General features: G+C 50.2%; 1 protein-coding gene across 1 annotated transcript; it reads right to left on the reverse strand.

The window, feature by feature from the left end:
* Positions 1-1,171: 1,171 nt before the first annotated feature.
* Positions 1,172-16,645, reverse strand: ALDOC (aldolase, fructose-bisphosphate C). The gene is made up of 9 exons (XM_081172387.1): positions 16,397-16,645; positions 10,168-10,294; positions 8,861-9,072; positions 8,502-8,556; positions 6,572-6,732; positions 5,580-5,663; positions 4,420-4,594; positions 3,884-4,083; positions 1,172-1,755 (listed from the first exon to the last, which is right to left on the reverse strand). Exons 2-9 carry the CDS (start codon positions 10,277-10,279, stop codon positions 1,660-1,662), a joined length of 1,095 nt encoding a protein of 364 aa, XP_081028513.1. The 5' UTR covers positions 10,280-10,294; positions 16,397-16,645; the 3' UTR covers positions 1,172-1,659.
* Positions 16,646-22,874: the final 6,229 nt, after the last annotated feature.

Here is a 22,874-nt window from a genome sequence, read left to right on the forward strand (position 1 = left end):
TCCAGCCATAAGGATTTGAGTCTCCAACTCAATCTCTTGCAGCTTAAAGCACATCCTTCCCCTCAAATAATTCTTGGTAATGTAGTTTGTAAAGGACCGGCATCCCCAAACTCAGCCCTCCAGCTGTTTTCTTACTACAATTCCCATCACCCCTGACCACTGGTCCTGTTAGCTAGGGATCATGGGAGTTGTAGTCCCAAAACAGCTGGAGGGCCAAGTTTGGGGGTGCCTGGTAAAGGGCTTGCTTGGAAACTCTGTGAGAGGGAGTTAAACTACAACACCCAGAATCCTTTGAGGGAAAGCACGAGTTTGGAATGTGCTTTCAAGGCATAGGGGTATGAACAGGCCAAATAGCAGTTACCAATAATGTTATTCCTTTTACAAACTGCTTGGCAAGTTTATTTTACAATCAAGCGGTGTATAGATTTAAGGAAACAAACAAATTCATTAACAGTCCAGAAAGTTGGTTGCTTCAGGTAGCAACAAGCTTACGCAGATATTTAGAAAGTTAATGTGAGTCTTAATCTGTTTGTGGTTTATGGTTGATTTAACTCTTCAAAAGAGTTAAATTATCATTTATTGTTGCTAATTCTACATAGGCAGCTGCAGAGTCAGATCACAGGGTTCATCTAGCTCAGAACGGTCTACACTGACTGGCAGCAGCCCTCCAGGGGTTTTTTGGGGGGAGAGGTCCTCCTCTGTTAAGGAAATACTGCCAAGTGGGGATTGATATAGGTGCCTTCTGCATGCAAAACAAATTGTTGTTGTTGTTGTTGTTTGCAGTCTAGCAGTGTATAAATCTTGCAAAATAACTAACCAAATTTTTAATAAGAGCGGGGCACAAATTCTTTTCTTCTTCTTAGACGGCATCGCAAACGACGGAGGTGTTTCAGAATCAAACAAAACGAAACCCGGACAGCTTCAGTCCTCTATCAGTTTATTATTATTATTATTACTAGTCATAAGGTCTATTTGGTACACTTAAGGTGCAAAGAGTGCACACTCGACACACAAGCATACACACACAGAGGGCGGTAACTGCCTCCCCATGGCGACTTGGGGGAGCCCCCCATGCTGACATCGCCTGGTGGTGGGAGTACTTAGGGGGCGCAGCTCTGCAAAAGCAACGACCAACATCAAAGTGCAGAGCCATATGGGCGGGGGGTAGGGAAAAGGGGTTCCCCAAATACACAGGCAGGGAGGGGTGGCCCCCAAAACGTCTTCTCCAGGGGATCCCCCACACACGCAACCTGTCGCCCCGTGCAATGGGCTCACCCCACACTCGCTTCCGCCTCCGGGATGGGAACATCCCATTTGGGGGTCTTCCTATCGCTTCTTCCGGATGTGCTTCGGGATCCTCAGAACGACCCTGCAAGGTAGGACGGCGCTGCTAGGATTTCCACCCCTTCCGCCTCCCAGCTGCACAAAACCCGGCTCCTTTTTCAGCTGCTCCTCCTGGCACGTCACCCCTGGCATCGGACACCCTCTGCGGCTACTTCGCTCCTCTGGCGGCTACGGTAGAGACAAAGCTGGGTGTGGCTGTCGTGGCTGGTATGCAAGGTAGCAGAGTGGGAGGTTTTCCGTCAGTGGGGGTGGGGGTGGGGAGCGGCTACAAGCCTGGCCCCACCTGCGGGTGGGGGGGCTGCTCCCAGCGGGGCCTCAGTAGGCGTGGTTGGCGACGTAGAGAGACAGGCCCGCCGCGCCAGAACCGTCGCTGGACCCTTCGTACTTGCCGAGGGCCGCCAAGCCGTTGACCTGGAAAGCAGAAGAAGAGTTTGGAAAGACAACTCCCATCAGGCTCCACTGGCCTGGACAGATGTTAAACTACAACTCCCATGAGGCTCCGCTGGTCTGGACAGATTTTAAACTACAACTCCCATCAGGCTCCTCGGACAGATTTTAAACTACAACTCCCATCAGGCTCCTCGGACAGATTTTAAACTACAACTCCCATCAGGCTCCTCGGACAGATTTTAAACTACAACTCCCATCAGGCTCAGCTGACTCAGATTTTAAACTACAACTCCCATCAGGCTCAGCTGACTCAGATTTTAAACTACAACTCCCATCAGGCTCAGCTGACTCAGATTTTAAACTACAACTCCCATCAGGCTCCGCTGACCTGGATAGATTTGAAACTGCAATTCCCATCACGCTCAGCTGATGCGGACAGATTTTAAACTACAACTCCCATCAGGCTCCGCTGACCTGGACAGATTTTAAACTACAACTCCCATCGGGCTCAGCCGTAACAAATACATTTTAAACTACAACTCCCATCAGTCCAAGCCAGCACTGCTGCTCAGTGTGTGCACAGCTCTGAGCTAGATGGAGCTATTAATGGTCTCACTCTGCATAAGGGAGCTTCCTATTTAAACAATCCTTTTATTTAGCATAAAAGGGACTAGAATCCTGCCCCCTTTTTTGTTTTATGTATTACAGTATTTTAATTTTTTTTTGGAAGCCGCCCAGAGTGGCTGGGGAAGCCCAGCCAGATGGGTGGGGTATAAATAATAAATTATTATGATGATGATTATTATGATGATGATTATTATTATGGAAATGGCCATAGCTCTTGCCCATTTATATCCAAGTAGGCTCCCTTGGTTTCTCTTCCGGCCAGCCCTTGTTTTACAAACATGAGGACCAGAATCTTTATTTTGAAAGCAAGCTCAGCAATGGAGCACCTGCTTTTTGTTTATGGAAGGTCCTGGCGCCATCATCTGCATCACCGGTTGGAGAAGGGAGCAGGGAGCAGGGGACGAGGGTTGAGCCTTTTTCTGCCTGAGCCCCTGGAAGGATGCTGGGGGAAGGGACCCTGAGGGTCATCCAGCCCAACCCGCTGCAATGCAGGAATCTCAGCTGGAACATCCCTGACGGGTGGCCCTTCAACCTTTGCTTTAAAACCCCTCCAAAGTGGTTTTTGTGCCCAGCTCCTGCTGGCAGGTTCCCCTTGGGGGCGCCAGGTTGGCCACTGTGGGAACAGGAGGCCGGGCAAAGCGGGTCGCAGTCTTGATCCATCAGGCTCTTATGATATTCTTATAGAGCCTCCAGCTCCAGAGGAAGTCTATCTCTATTCCTAGGTTTTATGGGGTCTTTGGTCACTGTGAGAAGAGGATGGAAGACTAGATCTATTTGGTTCCCTTCCCCTCTTTCGTTCTTTTTTTCCTTTCTCCTTCTGTGATGGAACTCCTCTTTGGGGATTTCCCTGGCTTTTTTCTGGCCCACGTAGGACCAGTCTGGATATTTGGCCTTGGTGAAGATTTGACATTTTCATTCCCAAAAAGTTTCTGATTTGAGTTTCTACTGAAATGAGGCTGCATTTTAATGTTGTACTTAATCTTGTTTTTAAATTGTATGTTAATCAATTGTTTTTATACCTGGTGTTAGCTGCCCTGAGCCTGGTCTTGGCTGGGAAGGGCGGGGTATAAATAACAATTACACATGCGTGTGACGACATTTTGAGCATCTGCGCATGCGCGAGCGGCGAAACCCGGAAGTAATGCGCTCTGTTACTTCCAGGTTGCCATGGAGCGCAACTCAAACGTGCTCAACCTGAAGCACATTCAGCCGGAGGTATGACTGTATTATAGATGGACCAATGGCCTGATCCAGCAACCAGGCGCTTCTGATGCTCTTATGGAACCTCCAGCTCCAGAGGCAGTCTATCTCAACTCCTAGGTGCTTATGGGTCTTTGGCCACTGTGAGAAGAGGGTGCTGAACTGGGTGGGTCACTGGCCTGTTTGCCTAACCTGGGGCACCCGCATTCTCTCGCTCCCTGCCCTGAAAGAAGGAGCCTTTCGCTGCCTGTCCTGGGACCCTCTGCCCCACAGGAGGAAAAGGAGAAACACACACCCCACACTGCCTCCCCCCGCCCTTTACCTCGGCGCGTTTGACAAACTCCTCCATGGCTGAGTCCTCATTCTCCCGCTGACCGCGCCAGGCATTGAGGGCCGAGGCCTGCAGCGCCCGGCCGTAGGAGAAGGTCAGCGCCCACGGACGGGGCAGGGGGCAGTTGTTGATGGCGTTGAGGTTGATGGACGCCTCCTCTTCGCTCTGCCCTCCGGACAGGAAGGTGACCCCTGAAGGAGAGCGTGGGGAAGGAGGAGACGGCTGAGCAATCGGGGATTTCACCCTCACGACAACCCTGCGAGGGAGGCCGAGGAACAGGGGAAGGGGTGGCCCAAGGCCACCCGCCAAGAATCTGGCACCTTTGGGAAGCCTGAGGAGCAGGACATGGGTGCAAAGGCGCCCCCTGCCCACTTGGACTGGCATTCAAAGGTAGACTGCGCCAGAAGCTGGAGGCAGCATCAATTGGTATCGAAGACAAACTGACGGCTTGTCTTTGAAGACCCTTGTGTGGCTTCCCAAGGGGAGCTGTGGGGCAGGCAGGCGGGAGGGAGGGAGCGCTGGCCTACCTGGGACGGCAGGCGGCACCGTGCGGCGCAGGGCGGTCACCGTCGCCATGGCGATCTCTTCCGGGCTGTACTTGGTCGGGCAGGCGTGCCCCGGGGTCACCATGTTGGGCTTGAGCAAGGTCCCTTCCAGGTAGACGTGGTGGTCACTCAGTGCCTTGTAGACGGCGGCCAGGACCTGGAAATCCAACAGGTGCAGCTGCAATGAGACTCCCCAACGCTCTTGCCATGTGCCCCATTTAGTGCCAGGTGGACCCAGCTCTAAAGGAACCCCATGGAGACTCAACTGCTCCTCCCCATGGGGCTAGAAAAGAGGATTGGGCCAATTCACACGTGGTGGACCTGCCCCAAGGTGAAAGACTTCCAGGAGAAGCTTTATAATGAATTGAAAAAAATTTGGGGGGGGGGAGAGGATTGGGCCAATTCAAGGAGGAAAGACTATTGATGGCTCCTAGCCACAACAGCTATCTCTTCCTCCACGGTCAGAGGCCGCTATGCAACTTTCCGGAAGCTGCTGAATGTTGGATGCTCAATGGCAAAGCTCTCCTTATGCTCTTTTGAGGCTTCTTAAAAAAGTTGCAGGTCACATTGTATTTATTTACGACGTATCCAATGCAAAGGATCACAGAAACAAAACGTTAACAAAACTATTTTGCTTCCTGCCAGCCCTTCTAATACTGAAAAAATGACAATGGGGTTCAGCCTTGCTGGCATTCTGCCAAACACTTTGGAGGAGTCTGTAAACTTTTAAGAAGAAAAAGCATAAAAACCCAAAGATAGCCTTTCACCATGTGGATTAAGCCAGCCCTGTTTTCCAGCCCAAAATCTTACACTTGGTACCCCTCATTCTGGAATAGAACTATAATGGAGAAAATTAAGGCTTCCAGGTGCCGTTTATGTGATTTGGTGTTCTTTTTGTGACATACGCAATGGAAACATTGTTTAAACCATGCTTGATAATCTGATAACGTTGAGAATTTACACTTGCACTTTGCCATTTTAACTCATGTGCAGCTGTGTTCTATGTACCCATTTCACAGTTTTGTTTTTTTATCTGTTACAATTGTTCTGTTTTATGTACATTATAAAATGAAATTTTGAAAGGGGTGGGGCAGCCATGCCTGTTTTCTAAACTTACACACACAGAGAGAGAGAAGCCTCACCTTCTCAGTCACGTACTGGCACCTCTTCAAATCGTGTTCTCCGTCGGGCAAGATCTCCGGTTCCACAATGGGCACGATGCCGTTCTAGAGCAGAAAGGCCAACACAAGCACTTAAGACGCGAGAGGCTTCTTTGCCCCGGAAGACGGCTGGATTTCCCAGTTTGACAGTGTGGCGGCCGCATAATTTTATTTCATTTTTATTTATTTATTCCATTATTTAGCCCACCTTTATCCCCAAGGAACTCAGCTTGGTTCTCCTCCTCCCCATTCACCCCCACAACAACCTTGTGAAGTAGCTTGGGCGGAGAGAGGCAGCGTGACTGGCCTATGAGGGGGGGATCTGAACCCCGGTCTCTCCTGGGTCCTGGTCAGACACTCTCACCACTAGGCCACACTGCCATCTTCCCCATCGCCACTCTGGGCATGTTGCAAGGCATGAGGCTAGCACAGGGCCAGAGCCCAGGGGTATGGTGAACCTGCTTGGCTTGCAGAAGGCCCCAGCTTCAAACCCCAACAGCATCTAGGCTGGAAATGACACCTCCCAGCTCAAACCCTGGAGAACTGCTGCCAGTCAGTGCGTACACAGTCCCGATGGACTGTAGTCTGACTCTGCACCAGGCAGCTTCCTCTTTGCCCCTTTATTTAGAACCATAAGGACTATAGCCTTGCGGGGTTTTTTAAAGGAAAGGGCTCTAGCTGCCAGTCAGTGTTGAAAATATCAAATACCAGACCCTACATAAAGCAGCTTCCCATGTTCCTATTTCAGGCGAAGCTTTATTTAAACACATGAGGACTAGAAACTTTGTAGGGGAAGGGCCATGGCCTGCTTTGCATGCAGCAGGTCCTGGGTCCAGTTCTCAGTGACATTTCCAAGCAGAGCTGTGAGAGACCCAGAGAGCTGCTGCCAGCCAGTGCAGACAATACCAAGCTAGATAGTCATTGCAAGGAGATTTCCTCTGTTCCAGACGCTCCCGGCAGCCAGGTGCCCTCACCTGCTGGCAGATACTGGCATAGCGCGCCAAGACGTTGGCGTTCTCCAGGATGGCCAGGGCGGAGGGGGTGTTATCGCTGATCTTCAACACGCAGCGCCACTTGGCGAAATCCGCCCCGTCTTTCTTGTACTGAGCGCAGCGCTCAGAAAGCCCATCCAGGCCTGGCAGGAGGAAGGAAGGGAAACATTGGGGGCGGACAATAATATACTTGTATTTTAAAAATCAAAAGCCTGACCTGTTAACTGGCACCTTCCTAAGGGATGGGCTGGAGACATTTAAAATAATTAGCCGGTGGTACCAGGGTTTAGGGCTGCAGAGTTTAATTACTCCAATTAAACAGTTATGGAACTTTTAGTTACAGCTTCCAGGTGAGAGCTAGGGGGTGAACCACCTTCTGCGCGATTAAGAGCTGCCTTTGAGAGAGGACTCTGAATTTTCCTTTTTCTTTCTCTGTGTTTTTATTTAGGTTAGTTTCTTTTATCTCATTGTATTGTGAAAAAGCTTTAATAAAATCTTTCTCTTTTTTTTTAAAGAGCTTTCAGTTGCCTGATGGAGGCAGTTAATCATTCACAAGCCCTGAGTTATTTATCAAGGTATTTCTGTACCGTTAAATCACAGAACATATCAAGGTGTGTTACAATATGAAAAAGAAGAGAACCACATAAAAAAATAAAAACTATTTTGAAGCAAAAGAGACTATTTTAAAACAAGCATCAACAAACCGTTATGGGACATGTCTTTAATGCCTACACAGGTCTGATGAAATAGGAGGTTTCCGCAGATGTTATCATTATTAGTGAGAAAGGACAGCGCAGACTTATACTATGGAACTCTCTCCCACAGGAAACACTGATTACCCCCAAGCTAGACGACTTTAAAAGAGGATTGGGCCGATTGAGGGAGGAGGAGAGGGCTATCGATGGCTGCTAGCCAGGCTGGAGCCAGTAAATGCTTCTGACTACCAGTTGATGAAAACCTCAGTAAAGGAAAGGGCTCAGGCTTGGATCCTGATTGCAAGCTTCCCAGAAGAGGCACCTGGTTGGCCACTGTGAGAACAGGAGGCTGTACTAGATGGCCCCCCTTTGGCCAGATCCAGCAGCCGGGCTCTTCTGATGTTCCTATGGAACCTCCAGGTCCAGAGGCAGTCTATCTCGATTCCCAGGTACTTTGGGGCACTTGGCACGTGCGAGAAGAGGATACAGGATTAGATGAGCCACTGCTCTGATCCGGCAGGCTATTCTCATCTTCTTAGCACTCTTGTTTATTTATTTATTTATTTATGAGAGCCTATCCTCGCCCCTGGGACGCGGGTGTCGCTTTGGGTTAAACCACGGAGCCTAGGGCTTGCTGATCGGAAGGTCGGCGGTTCGAATCCCCGTGACGGGGTGAGTTCCCATTGCTCGGTCCCTGCTCCTGCCAACCTAGCAGTTCAAAAGCACGAAGTGCAAGTAGATAAATAGGTACCGTTCCGGTGGGAAGGTAAACGGCGTTTCCGTGTGCTGCTCTGGTTCGCCAGAAGTGGCTTAGTCATGCTGGCCACATGACCCGGAAGCTGTACGCCAGCTCCCTCGTCCAATAAAGCGAGATGAGCGCCGCAACCCCACAGTCGGCCACGACTGGACTTAATGGTCAGGGGTCCCTTTACCTTACTCTCGGCCCTAAAATTTCATGCCATGAAGCATCTAAGACCTAATCTACTTACAGAAAGAGCAGATCAAGTTAATCCCAACCCGACCTTTGGAACAATGGGCAAGGGCAGCAAATGTGCTTTGTACTGGATCAGAGCATTGATCCATCCAGCTCAACATCGTCTCTAGGATGGCTAAGGAAACAGCTATTCCGAAACATTGCTTTGACCTGCATGCACGTTTGAACACCAGCCAGCTAGCAACTCATCTGATGGGTTTGGCTGGGCTTCAAAGGTTCCTACCTTGAGTGGTGGTCTCTCCATCGGTCCCAGCGAGGGGCACGACGCCCTTGTCCACCTGTGAAAGACACAAGACACCCAAGGGTGACCGACGCCTCTGGGACAGACCCTCTAGGGACCCAGACCCTCTCCAAGGCCCAGAACAAGCCAGGAACCTACTGCCCTCCTGATCTTGCCGCACTACAATTCCCATCAGCCCCGGGATTATACACCCATGGGAGTTGTAGTCCAAGAGGTGGGGAGGGCACGGGGTCGCCAGGGTCTGGCCTTGAGACACCCTGTAAACGAGAGCTGGCGGTTGTTTCCTTTCCCTCAAAGGGGGAGAAACCTTGCGACCCACAGCCCCAATTCGCCTCGCGCACCTTGATGCCCACGACAATGCCCTTGTCCTTCACCATCTCGACGAAGGGCGTGCCGTCATCCGCTTTCTGGTACATGGTCTCGTGGAAGAAGATGACCCCTCCGATACACTTCTCCACCCGGCTGTCGGCGCTGAAGAGGATCTGGCGGTAGAGACGTCGGTTCTCCTCCGTGTTCTCCACCCCGATCTGGTTCAGCCGCTTGGCCATGCTCCCTGTCGGAAGAGGAGGAAGGCAGAGGGGGGCTTAGCAAACCAAAAAACCACGCAAATGTTCAGAAGCGCAATGGCAGAAGGGTCAGGGGTATGTGAGTCTGCGGCGCCCCTAGTCTGAGGGATCTTGACTCTCAGCCTCAGTTGCCATCTGTAAAATGGGAATCAAAAGCCACTTGATAAGGTCGGCCAAAGCCAGCAGGTAACGCCAGCAGAGAATTGGTATCATAGAATCCTAGGACAGGGAGGGATCACCAAGGGTCATCTAGTCCAACCCCCTGCAATGCAGGAATCTCAACTAAAGAATCCCTGACAGGATTGTTTCGGGTCCTTCCTTCCAGAGCAGGAGAAACCAAGCTTGCTCCATCTTCCATGTCACAGCCCTTGAGATATTTGAAGATAGCTCTCCTATCTCCTCTCAGACTCCTCTTTTCCAGGCTCAACATATCTAGCTCCTTCAACCGTTCCTCACCAGGCTTGGCTTCCAGGCCCTTGATCATCCTGGTCGCCCTCCTCTGCCCACCTTCCAGGTTGTCAACATACTTCTTAAATTGTTGCACCCAGAACTGGACACAGGACTCCAGGTGTGATCTGACCAAGGCAAAATAGAATAGGACCCTTGATCTGGACCATGGGTGGGCAAACTAAGGCCCGGGGGCCGGATCCGGCCCTATCGCCTTCTAAATCTGGCCTGTGGACAGTCCAGGAATCAGTGTGTTTTTACATGAGTAGAATGTGTGCTTTTATTTAAAATGCATCTCTGGGTTATTTATGGGGCATAGGAATTCGTTCTTTTCCCCTCTCCAAAATATAGTCCGCCCCCCCACGAGGTCTGAGGGACAGTGGACCGGCCCCCTGCTGAAAAAGTTTGCTGACCCCTGAGATTCTAGACACTAGACTTCTCTTAATGCAGGCTAGAGAAGCATTCGCTTTTTTGCTGCTGCATCACACTGTGGACTCCTGCTCAGCTTGTGGTTTCCTAAGACCCCCCCCCCATCCTTCTCACATGCTCTGTTGTGCATCTTGGACTTCCTGCCTAAGTGGAGAACCAGTGCAGGAAATGTCTAGGGGTGCTTTGTAAAAGAAAAAGAGGCCTACCCACGGATTCATCAGCTGCCAGGATGCCCTTGCCCGGGGCCACGATCCGCTGGGCGATGTCTGAGAGCTCCATCTTCTGCTCCGTGGTGAGGGCGGGGTACTGGTGCGTCATCTTGGCTGGTTTTTCCTGCGCCAAAGGAAGGCACAAGAAGCAAGTCAGCAGAGACCCCCTACCCATGGGGGCAGCTCTTTCTAGGGCTCCCCACCCTGCAAATGGGGGTCACCAACTCCCGCCAACTTTGCCAAGGCCTCCGTCCACTCGCTGCTTTTATGCAGGCCTTGTTCACGTGTCTTTAAACGATGACCAAAAGCTTCCAGATTAAACAGAAAGTCAACCCATATTCATAGCAAGTCTGTACCGGAACCTTGTACATTTTCGTTATCTCCATTCCAAAACCAACCTAGGGCTTTCTAATTTACTCAATCAATATCTGCTACAGAGCTCATGGAAACTTTATGTGCAAATATTGATCGAGTCAACATCTGTGCATCAAAAGCACAATCAGTTTAATTCCATTTTTCAACCCCGTAAATCGCATTTATAGATTTTAAATTTATTGTTGTACAATGTTTTAATTGTTTGCTTTCCTTCTGGGACTGGACCCCCCAAGTGTGTTTTATAAGCTGGTCTCCGACCGTAATAAATTATCTATTTATCTAACCCCTTAAACCAGTTCCCAGCTGGGGGATGGAACTAGATAGAGAGCTCAAAACAGAAGCTCTGCTGAGTGTGACGAGCTGATCAGGCCTGGGAAACACAATTCGGGGATCTGGTTTTGCAAAAGGAGTGGCAGCGATTCCAGGATCACAACGTGAGCCTGCTGGATCAGGCCAATGGCCCACCTAGTCCAACATCCACTTCTCCTGCAGCAGGGAGTTCCATAGTTTAACACTTTGGGCTGATTAGTATTCTACAGCCTTTTAAAGGTATCAGTGGGAAGGGGGAGCTATTCTTTTGTTGTTTTGGTTTAATTATTTACAGTGGTACCTCAGATTACATACGCTTCAGGTTACATACGCTTCAGGTTACAGACTCCGCTAACCTAGAAATATTTCCTCAGGTTAAGAACTTTACTTCAGGATAAGAACAGAAATCATGCTCCGGTGGCGTGGCAGCAGCAGGAGGCCCCATTAGCTAAAGTGGTGCTTCAGGTTGAGAACAGTTTCAGGTTAAGTATGGACCTCCGGAACGAATTAAGTACTTAACCTGAGGTACCACTGTACTGTGTTTTATCTTGTATTTTATTCTGTCAACGCCCCACCCCCCCCCCCAAATCTTTGGATGAAGGGCAGTATATAAATTTAAAATGAAAAATGAACTATGCACTGTGTGAAGAACGACTTTCCCGGCTATTCCAAAATGCGAGCTTGTAAACAAAGCACACCTTGCTTTGCTTCCTGGGTTGCAAAACTACATTTTTGAATAATCTGAGTTGTACGCTCTGAAGAGGTTCCTTTGGCGCTGCCCAGCGAATTAGTGTGCCAGGTGAGACAGAAATGGGAGCTGGGCCAGCCCCCTCTCTGCCAGGCCTCATCTGCTCAGGCAGTTGCAGGGGGAACTTCCAAGCCCCCCCACCCAGCTGCACCACCCACCCAGACAGACAGACAGACAGACAGAGCCGCCACCACTCTGCCCGCCTGCCCATCCAGGGAGCACGTAGCAGAGGACAAGTTACGTAACAGAGAGCGGGGCGATCACAGCCACCAGCACAGACACGTGCCCAGTCTCGTGGCAGCCCCAGCCAGATGGCAGCACACGGCCAGGCACTCCCCCCCCCCAACCACAGGCAGCCGAGGGCTTTGCTGTTAGTGACCCCTGAGGATTAAGCACCCTTCCCCTCTCAAGCACAGCCTGCAAAACAAACATTCCCGGCAAGGGGTTTTCTTTTCTGCGGCCACCAAATGGGGACCCATTATTAATTATTGCTATATTATTATTATTATTATTGTTATTATTATTATTATCATCACCATCATCATCATTATTATCAGCAGCACAGGCACCAAATCCAGAGAATCAGTAGGATATAGTGATAAGAATTTTATGGGCTCTTAGATACCCCATGAGGGGAAAAGGGCAGATTTTGTTTACAACAATATCCCCAAATATTCTTCCAAGAAGCCAGGAGGAGCATTTGGGACTTAGAGATAACGCAACATAATAATATTTATACCTCGCCCATCTGGCTGGGCTTCCCCAGCCACTCCGGGTGGCTCCCAACTGAATATTAAAAACCCAATACAGCATTAAACATTAAAAACTTCCCCAAACAAGGATGCCTTCAGATGTCTACAGCCCATCGCACAGCATGGAGAAAGCGGAGAGAGAACAGGATGCTGTTTTTTAAAATAAATATCTTGTTGCAGTGAGTTCCATAGTTCAACTACACGGTGCCTGAAGCAGTCCTTCCTTTTGCCTGTCCTGAGCTTCATTGGGCAGCCCCTTTTGGATCATCGCATTATTCAGAGCCTGTGGTGGCCTAGTGGTGAGAGTGCCAGACCAGGACCTGTGAGAGACCCGGGTTCAAATCCCCCAGCTGAGCCATGAAGCTCTCGCTGCCTGAACTTGGAAGCCAGTCGCTCAGTCTCGGCAGAAGCAACCTCACAGGGTTGCTGGGGGGATGAAATGGGGAGGAAGAGAACTTTCCATGCCATCTTTTTCCCTCCCCCCCCCCTTTATGATCTGGGATCCCACAGCTAATTCTCCCCTGGCCTCCTCGCTGGCCCAAATAGGACTAATTTAGCCAGCTAGCCCTGGTGATCATCTAATATTTATTGGATGGTTCCCCCCCCCAATTGATTTTTGAATTCTGAATTAATTGTTATCCATGTTTTATGCTGTTTTTTGTTACATCAATTGTTTTAAATTTGTTGTTAGCTGCCCTGAGCCCGGTTTCTGAACCAGGAAGGACGGAGTGTAAATAAAATATTATCATCATCATCATCTTGAGCTCCTTGGGATATCAATACAATAAATAGACAATAATTAATAAATAAAAGGGGGGGGAGAACCCTCTTGCCATCTCTATCACACCTCACATAAATGTTTACACCTCCGCAATTCGCCTGGTTTCCTAAGCTAAAAAAGGCCCAAGCCTTGCTGCCTTTTCTCATAAGGGAGAAAGGGGGTTTGCTACTTCTTGCCCCCCAACTCTCTGCAAGCCGCTGCAGGGGGTGGGACTGGATGACCCTTGGGAGGAGTGGGCCTGTCAACTCTGCAATTCTACAATGGTTATTCCATCAAAGCGACCTGTCAACATGAAGCAATCCCTGTCTCTGGGAGCTCCAGGAGAGCGTGGAAACATAGAAATATAAGAACATAAGAAGCGGCTGCTGGATCAGGCCCATGGCCCATCTGGTCCAGTCTCCTGCCCTCACAGCGGCCAAGCAGATGCCCCCATGGGAAACCCGTGGCAGGATTCGAACTCAAGAGCGCTCTCCCTTCCTGTGGGTTCCAGCAACTGGGATTCAGAAGCTCAGCCAGAGCTGAGCCCTCTCCCCCTCCAGGAATCTGCCCAATCCTCTTCTAAACTCATCTAGGTTGGGGGCCCTTGTGGGAGGGAGTTCCACAGCTTAACCCTGCACTGTGGGACATCCCAAACACTGCAAGCTCTCTTCCCAGGGGAGTCTTTCCACTCCCTGGGTCATTTGGGCTGCCCCTTCCGGAACCTTCTCCAAGACTCTGCCGTGTGTTCTCTTCCCTTTGGAGAAAGATGCGCTAGTCCTCTTAAACTCCCCTTAAGCTCTTCTCCTAAAAGGACTGGACCCCTCTCCATGATCCTAATCCTGCTTCCTGGGTATCTCCAGTTGGGAGGAGAAGTTCCTCCTCGGTGGGGGCCAACACCCTTCCTCTTCCCTCCCCAACACGAGGGGCAAGGCGGTCCCACAACGCTGCCAGATACCCATCAGGCAGCCCTGTTCAGGGAAGTTTTTAATGTGTGACATTGTAATGTACAGTAGTATCTCGGGTTACATACGCTTCAGTCAGCTGGGCCAGAGACCCCCACCCCAGGCCAGGGACCCTGTGACCTTGCTACGTCCTTGGCAGCTTTGTGGGCTGCCCCAACCCGCCAGCCGGTTCTCGCCCCATTTTTGGGGAGACGGCAACCCACCATGTGCCCCCGTCTCAGGGCTGGTTGGCAAAGCCCAGGGCAACTCAGAGGAAGCTCACCCCCCCAAACACACCCCATGTGGCACAGTGGACGAGGGTGTCAGCCTGAGAAAGACCAGGGTTCAAATCTTCCCCCTCAGCTCAGTAGGTGACCTTGGGCCAGTCACTGCTTCTCAACCTACCTGGCAGGGTTGTTGTGAGAATGGAATAGGGGTGGACCATGGATTTATTGCCTTTGTATCTCCCCTTTTTCTCCAGGGAGCTCAAGGGATTTGAACCCTGGTCTCTCCCAGGTCCCAGTCCAACACTCTCCCCACCCTGCCATGCTGGTTCATAGAAACTCTGGAAGCTGCCTTATAGTGAGTTAGAGGCTTGCTCCACTTAGCTAAATAATGCCTACTCTGACTGGCAGCAATGGCTCTCCAGGATTTCAGACTTTTACAGCCCTACCTGGAGACACCATTGGGGACCAAGCCTGGGACTTCTGCACGCAAAGGAGGTGCTTTGCCACTACCTATATAGGAAGCTTCCTTATACAGAGTCCATCCAGCCCAGTACTGCACACACTGACCGGCAGCAGTGCCTCTCCAGGGTTGCAGTCTCTCCCAGCCCTACCATTGGGGACTGAGTCTGGGACCTTCTGCATGCAAAGCAAGGGCTCTGGAGTGCTGAGCTGCGCCCCACATTCCCTGTAAATGTAACATGCACGCCAGAGAGGCAGTGTGGTATAGTGGTTAGAGGCACCAGGGTTAAATCCTCCCTCTTGGCCATGTAGCTCTCTGGGTGGGGGACCTTGGGGGCCACTGCCTCTTGGGCTAGCCTTCCTCGCAGGGTTGTTGTTGTGGGGGGGACGGACCCTGCAGACCACCTTGAGTTCCTTAGAGATGGAATAGGAAAGCAACCAACCGATCAATCAATATATTAAAATTCAACATCTCATCTGGTGTTTTCTGCTTTCAAGAAAGCAAGTTGAGCCACAGGCAAGAAAAGTGATTGGGGGGGGGGCAGGAAAGACTTGCCTCTTAGCCATCTGTCCAGAAAGGAAGATTTAATTCAAGCCATCAATCTGCCAGGCTCACAAAAAGAGCTTTTTTTGAGCCAGGAACAAGAGATGTTGCCATTCCGAAAGTGTCCCAGGAAAGCTGTTTTCAGCTCCCTGCCCGCTTCGCCACCCCCAACCCAGCCAGCGCCAAAGGACTCAGGGCTCCCTCCCCATCCCTGGGCAACGGGTGCCAGGGAACGACTAGCAAACAGGCAGGCAAGGAGGAATCGCCATTCCAGAATTCCGGGTGCAAGAAATACACGCACATATTTTTATACCTACCAAGTGGGGAGGCCCAGAACAGGAGCCCCAAATCCAAGTGGAGGCTGGCAGGACCACCAAGACGGACCCTAACACGGCGGTCAGCAGCTGAGGGAGCCCCAGGGTGGAGGTCTGCCCCCTTGCCTCTCTGGACCCCCTCCCCGCCATTTGGGACTTTGCTTCCTGGGTTACAGAAATGCAAACATAATCATTTTAAAGGGGTATTTTTCGCAGGAGAAAGGATGCCGGAATTAGCAAAAGATGGGAAGGGGGTGGCGTTTGGAGGAATTTGATGGGTGGGCCTCCCTCCTCAACCACGCACGCACATTAGCTGGAACCAATCCTGCCCTACACTTTGCCTGCCCGGCGGGTGGCTCTGAGCACATGCAGAGTGCATTTCGCCATCACTCCCACAGCAACCCCCTGACCTCGCTAAGGGGCTCCATCTGAACCCCACGTTCCTTTCCTTCCTCCCATATGACGCCTCTTCATCACTTTGCACCTCAGCACAGAGGGGGAGGCTGGAGATTGCTCCCCCCCAAAAAAAAACCCTCCAAGAAATATGTGTGGGGCGCTCCCCAGAAAACCAGGCAGAGATGAGGAATTGGGGGGCTGAAAAAAATAAACAGGGGAGCCCCACCACCAAGTGTCCTGTCCTCGGACCGTCTTTTGGTGGGGTGCCGTGCGTCCTTCCCCTCGAGCAAATGGCGGGGGTCTTGCCTTCCTATGGGGAAGGGGGACAGGCAACGGTGCCACGGAGGAGGAAGGTGTGTGTGTGGGGGGGGGTCTCTGGGACCCGATCCTGGCGGGCTTACCGGCCTCCCGTCCGTGCGTCCGTCTGTCGTCGAGGCTGGAGCAAGCTGCGTGTGCGGGCGGCGCGGCTCCGGCTGTAAAAGAGGCTGCGGTGCCGCAGAGCTACGTGACTCCGGCGCGGGAGGCGGGGGAGAGGGAGGGAGGAGCCACCCCCCGCCGTCCCCTCCCCTGACCCGAGGAAGGAGGGTCCCCCACCCCCCGTGCTCAGCCTTACCCGGGACGGAGACGACGCCGGTTTCGACGGAGAGGCGCACAGATGCCGCCTTGAAGGGCGCAGCGCGCCATGCGCAACAGCGATGGGAAGCCTCGCTTGTATATTTGAGCATCGTTTGTTTGTTTGTTTGTTTGTTTGTTTGTATCTCACCTTTCTGAGTACGTGGTTTCCCTCCTCCCCCTGTTATCCTCACAACAGCCCTGCGAGGTAGGTTAGAGGCGGAGAAAGGCGACTGCCCTTTCTGGACCGCAGCAACTCTCAGCCTGGTGGCTGGGGCTGAGAGGAAGACTCAGAACATCTGGAGTTCCCAGCTGGGCAGCTCCACACAGCCCACATTTTTTTTATTTTCACCCAAACTTTATAGACAGCGTCCAAGGAAGAGGTCCTCTTTCACACAGCACAGTGTGAAACTGTGGAACTCACTGCCACAGGAGGCAGGGACGGCAAGGACGGCTTTCATAGAGTTGGAAGGGATTGCAAGGGTCATCCAACCCGCTGCAGTGCAGGAATTTCAGCATTCCTGACAGATGGCGGTCCAATCTCTGCTTAAAAACCTCCAAGGAAGGAGAGTCCACCACCTTTGGAAGGGAGGCCGTTGTTCCACCGTCAAACAGCTCTTACCGTCAGAAAGTTCTTCCTAATGTTGAGTTAGAATCTCCTTTCTTGTAAACTTGATTCCACTGGTTCGAGTCTTACCTTGCAGAGCAGGAGAAAACAAGCTTTCTCCATCCTCCTTGTGATATTTGAGATATTTGAAGATGGCTCTCATATCTCCTCTCAGTCTTCTCTTTTCCAGGCTAAACATATCCAGCTCCTTCAACCGTTCCTCATCAGGCTTGGTTTCCAGACGTAGCAACAACAACAACAACAACAATTTATTATTTATACCCTGCCCATCTGGCTGGGCCTCCTCAGCTGCTCTGGGCGGCTTCCAACAAAATATTAAAATACCATAATGCATCGAACATTAAAAGCTTCCCTAAACAGGGCTGCCTTCAGATGTCTTCTAAAAGTCTTGTAGTTGTTGTTCTCTTTGACATGTGATGGAAGGGCGTTGCACAAGGCGAGTGCCACCACCGAGAAGGCCCTCTGCCTGGTTCCCTGTAACTTGACTTCTTGCAGTGAGGGAACCGCCAGAAGGCCCTTGGAGCTGGACCTCAGCGTCCAGGTAGAACGATGGGGGTGGAGACGCTCCTTCAGATATACAGTAGTACCTTGGGTTAATAACTTAATTCATTCTGGAGGTCCGCTCTTAACCTGTTCTTAACCTGAAGCACCACTTTAGCTAATGGGGCCTCCTGCTGCCGCTGCACCGCCGGAGCACGATTTCTGTTCCTCTCCTGAAGCAAAGTTCTTAACCTGAGGTACTATTTCTGGGTTAGCGGAGTCTGTAACCTGAAGCGTCTGTAACCCGAGGTACCACTGTACTAGATCATCTTTGTTGCCCTCCCTCCTCTGCACACATTGCAGCTTACCAATGGCATTTTAAAATTGTGGCACCCAGAACTGGACACAGTATTCCAGGTGTGGTCCAACCCAGGCAGAATAGAGCGGTACTATTACTTCCCTTGATCTGGACACTAGACTTCTCTTGATGCAGCCTAGAATAGCATTAGCTTTTTTTTGCTGCTGCATCACACTGTGGACTCCTGTTCAGCTTGTGGTCCACCAAGACACCTGGATCCTTTCCTGCTAGCAAATTCATGGTCTGTCCACAGCTATGAATGGCTATTGGTCATGATGGATCTCCTCTGCCTCCATGGAGACAGTGACGCTTTTGAATACCAGTTGCTGCGATCCCACAGGAGGGGAGGAGGTCAAATCCTGAGTGTGGGTTTTCCACAGTCAACTGTTCAGTCACTGGGATGCTTGACTAGGCAGGCCATTGGCCTGATCCAGTGGCCAAACTCTTCCCATGTTCTGGCACAAAAGACCTCTAAACCACTTAATATTCAATTGAAACCCCAATAATAAAGTTACATAATTTAAAGGTGCCACACACGCTACAATTGTTTGCTTTTCAGATAGCACAAGACTCTGCTGGCGGTGCTGCTTTTTTTTGCCGAAAGAGTAAATGGCTGTTTACCCCTCTGGCGATAACCCTGGACCAAGCGTCAGGCCCATTAGGGCTGGCTCCAGTCCATCGTGGAGCCCAGCCACTGACTCAGCAGCTTCACCGCTATGTATTATAGATGAGGAAAAGAGAGAAAGAGATTCATGTGCTATAAAAGTCACCTGGACAGAGGCTGGATTAACAAAAATAACCTAATTTTTATTTTTTCAGCATCATATAAAAGGAATAATAGAGCTCCAAAAAAAAAAAAAAAAAAAAGAGAAAGAAAACAAGTGAAATAAAATAGCAACGGCAATAATGAACCTACTAAAATACAAAAGTATATAGGTTTTTTAATCTATATCTATCTATCTGTCATCTCAGTATTTTGTCTTAATCTTCAATCCTTCCAGCTCCCACCTGGGAGAGATTCTCCCTTCCTCTGATTCCTGCCCCCCAGTCATTTACCCTTCAGATATTAACGTCTTCCGAAATTAAAAGATGCATATAGATAATATTTTTAGAGAGCTGTCAAGAGGCTGAGGCTGGATGATTCTGATGATAGCAGGAAGAGAATCTCCCAGCCCCATGTTCCAGGGGGCTGCGCCTTGGCCTTCCTAAGAGGGACCCAGGATTAACCCCAAATACAGGCACGGCCAACATCGCACAGCGTTTGGTGTGGTTAAATGTATTAATTTTGTGTCCGCATGACGGAACTTTGACATCCACACGCATGTGTTAGTGCTCAGCATAGAGCCAAAGTGTGCGGTAGCGCCCCCTGGAGGTGGTGGGATTCCCTAGTGGGGCGGCCCTAAAGGGGTGGCAGTGGGGGGGGGCTGGAGGTGGAAGAGACTGCCAGACTGTCACTGGGTCCAAATTCATCTCTTTGGTTGAATTAATTGAATTAAATAGTTTTAATTGGACCTTGAATCAATGTGCAATTATCTCTTCCTCCTGTCTGGTGCTATTATTTCCCTTAGTGGGTTGTGCAAACAGCTATCCTGAATATTGCTTTTTATAGGGCAGGAGTCCCTAAAAGTCTGGGAAACCTCTGGCATAGAGGAACATAAATGATGAATATAGAGGCCTCTCTATATTTTGGATATTGTAACCTCTGTATTCTATCCTCTGGGACTCAGGATGCTTGATGGCGAGAGAGAGGCTGTTAGAAGCATTTTAACTGTGGCCATCGGGGTTCCTGGAACAGGAAAAAACAGGACAGCTGCACAGGGTGAGAGAACGTTCTTCTGCGGTTAAAAGGGAGGCGTCAACCAGTGATGAAAAGACGGAGAGATGAAGAGCTCCTGCTGGAACAGCCTATTGCCATTTGGGGGAGGGAGACAGGTGGGAGGGCAGGCGTTTCCGCTGCAATCTCTTCGGCACCTCCTCAAAACATTCTTGTTTAGAAAAGTCCACCGGGACGTTTCAGAAATTTGATGTTAGTTTCCACCCGTTTTACGCCGATTCTTATTTTAACCTTTTGAAAGACTTAAAATTCTTGCCATTTATTTTTCTTAACGATCTTTTGTGTAAACTGCTTTGAGGGGGGTTTTCACAATCGAGAGGTGCATAAATTTTATGAAATAAAAAAAAAATGGGGGGAAGAGATGCACAAACCTCCAACAACTATAACAGGTTGCAGAATTATTATTTTTTAAAAGAGATTTTAAGAACTTTAAGCAGGGTGGGGAAAGGCCTTTTCTGGTGGCCTGCTTTCAGCGGGGAGAGCTTGCACGCAGAAGGCCACGAAGGGTGGGTGGGAATCTAGAAGGAAGCACGCTGCTGCTTTTTATTGAAGAGGGGAGGAAGGCAGGTGGTCCTGGAGCCACAGAGGCAGAGAAATGCTTCTTGGCCATAGCCCCCACCCCCACCCCCCAGAAAAGAGACATGACTCTGAGCAGGGAGCTGGGACAAGGGGAATCTAGGCCACGGCAGGGAAGAAGGAGGACCCCCCCATGCTCCGCCCCAGAGAAGCTAGGTCACCCATGACGGAGGATGCCCAAGGGCAGAGGGACGGATCCAGCACCTTCTTGAGGTGGGGCTAAATCGGGGACAGAACTGGCTGCAGGCTGTGTGTGGGCGGCAGGGAAAAAAGGATGAGCACGGCAGCTGGGAGAGAAATGAAATTAAGTCAGTCAATGACTTGGGAATAAAACGAGGGGCTGGGCTGAGTCACAGGATGGAGGCTGAGAGGGGCCGCCAATTGCAGACTCTTTGCTTTCTTTTTGCTCCCGTCTCACAGGGGGTGGGCAGGCCAACTCTGGCCCCCAGCCTCTGTTGTAAACAAAAACTGCCCTTTTCCCTTATGGGGTATCCAAGAGCCCATATAGAGTCCTTACGTAGGTTCCCTATTGGTAGGAGAGAATAACAGAGGCCAACCAGAGAATATTGAGAAGCAAAGCAGCTAGTGAGCCTGATCTTTATTGATCTGTTGCAACAGGGTGCTCCCCTCACACGCAGGAAAGGAGGAGGAACCCAGAAAAATGGAGCGCAAGGCCTTATAAAGACTTTTGAAATTGCCACCCTGTAGATCAAGACCACCCCCAGAAACATCATACATACATCACAGAAGGGGTGTAACCTAAGACCACCCCTCAGATACATCATACCTACATCACAGAAAAGGCAGTCTGAAACAGAAATTTTGTTAAGTTGTGGTTGCGGAGCTTCTCTTGAATCGTGTCCCATGGTGTTGCCTGGGCTGCTACAGGCGCAACCAATGCTCAGGCTGTCTTGAACACCTCAGGCCCACAGAGGCTGAGGAATAGGTCCCGCTTACGCTCCTGTGATACTTCCGTCAGCTCGTTGGCTTGGAGGTAACGGTTGAACCGAGCGAGGTAGGAGTCCCATGATTCAGAGGCTGGGGCAAACGGCGGTAGAGGCACAAGTGAAGCCATGGTTCCGATGCCGATGTGGAGGCGATGGATGGAACACAGTGCTCTAGCCAGAACGGTCAGCTCTGAATTGCTTCTGCTCCATGATTTCGCTCAGTGTTTCAGCTCCATGATTCAGCTTATCTCAGAGGGTGGCTGCATCTGGCTGTGCTCTGTTGTCCATCCATCCCACCTTCGTCACCAGTGTTAAGCTGTGGGTGAACATATCAGATGACATAGCAATTCTTCAAACAGCTCTTGTTTATTCACAGGCCAGAACAGAACTGAACTGAAGGGTTCAGCCAACCTGCTTATATAGAGCTGCACTACAACGCAACTGTAACCACTTTCTGTAACTATCCAATCACTGAACATCATATTCAATCCCTTATTTGCATATGTGGACCTGAGTGAAAACTATCTACCTCCTAAAAAGTAAGGGGAAATGTGTGTGCGTCTTATGGAGCGAATGCAGACTGCGCAGCTATCACAGAAGCCAGAACAGCAAGAGGGATTGCTGCTTTCACTGCGCAGTGATCCCTCTTGCTGTTCTGGCTTCTGAGATTCAGATTCCCCCCCCCCCTTGTTTTCCTTCTGCAAAAATTAGGTGCTTCCTGTGGTCTGGTGCGTCTTATAGAGCGAAAAATACGGTAGTTCCTGGGCCAGGTCACAGGCTCACCCTATTCAAACACAGACATACCCTTAAGACAGGATTTGTGAAGGAAAAAACAATGGGGAGGCTTTTCCATTTTCCTTTGACCTTGCAGAGAAAACATTTGGTCAGTTTGGGAATCCAAAATGGTTTCCAGTCGGTCTTCCTGTGCTGATCTATGTACGTGCTTGGTTGGTACACTTATGAACATTACCATATATCTAAGATTCCTATATATCAAAATTCCTATCACACCTCCCACTTTCCAGGGGGGCTGGATGTAGGGGTGCAGATATCCAGAGCGTGGGGGTCAGGTGCAATTGCTATGAGGAATCATGAAATATGGAGCAAGCCACTGTGTCCGCTATGAAAGCACTGCGTTGACTGGGCTCGATTCATTGACAATGGTTTCTGATCAAATCCCACCTCTGCCATTTGCTTTCTCTACACCTGACAGGCACCTATAAGCATTCTAGAAACACAGGCCAGTTGCTTCATCAGGCATCCTCAAGTACCTAAAGATAGTAGGTTACTTTGATGTAGCTTAATCTTTAGATAGATCTTAAGGGCCAGGAAGAGAGTTCAGAAGGAGGTGGCAAATACTGCCATCCTGTTTATTCCTGTTTATGACCTCCTGGGTTTCCTAAAAGCATTCCTCCTTGCTTCCTCTTTTATTTACTCTGAACTA

This window comes from Podarcis bocagei (assembly GCF_964188305.1).
Source record: "Podarcis bocagei genome assembly, chromosome: 15".
Classification (NCBI taxonomy): domain Eukaryota; kingdom Metazoa; phylum Chordata; class Lepidosauria; order Squamata; family Lacertidae; genus Podarcis; species Podarcis bocagei.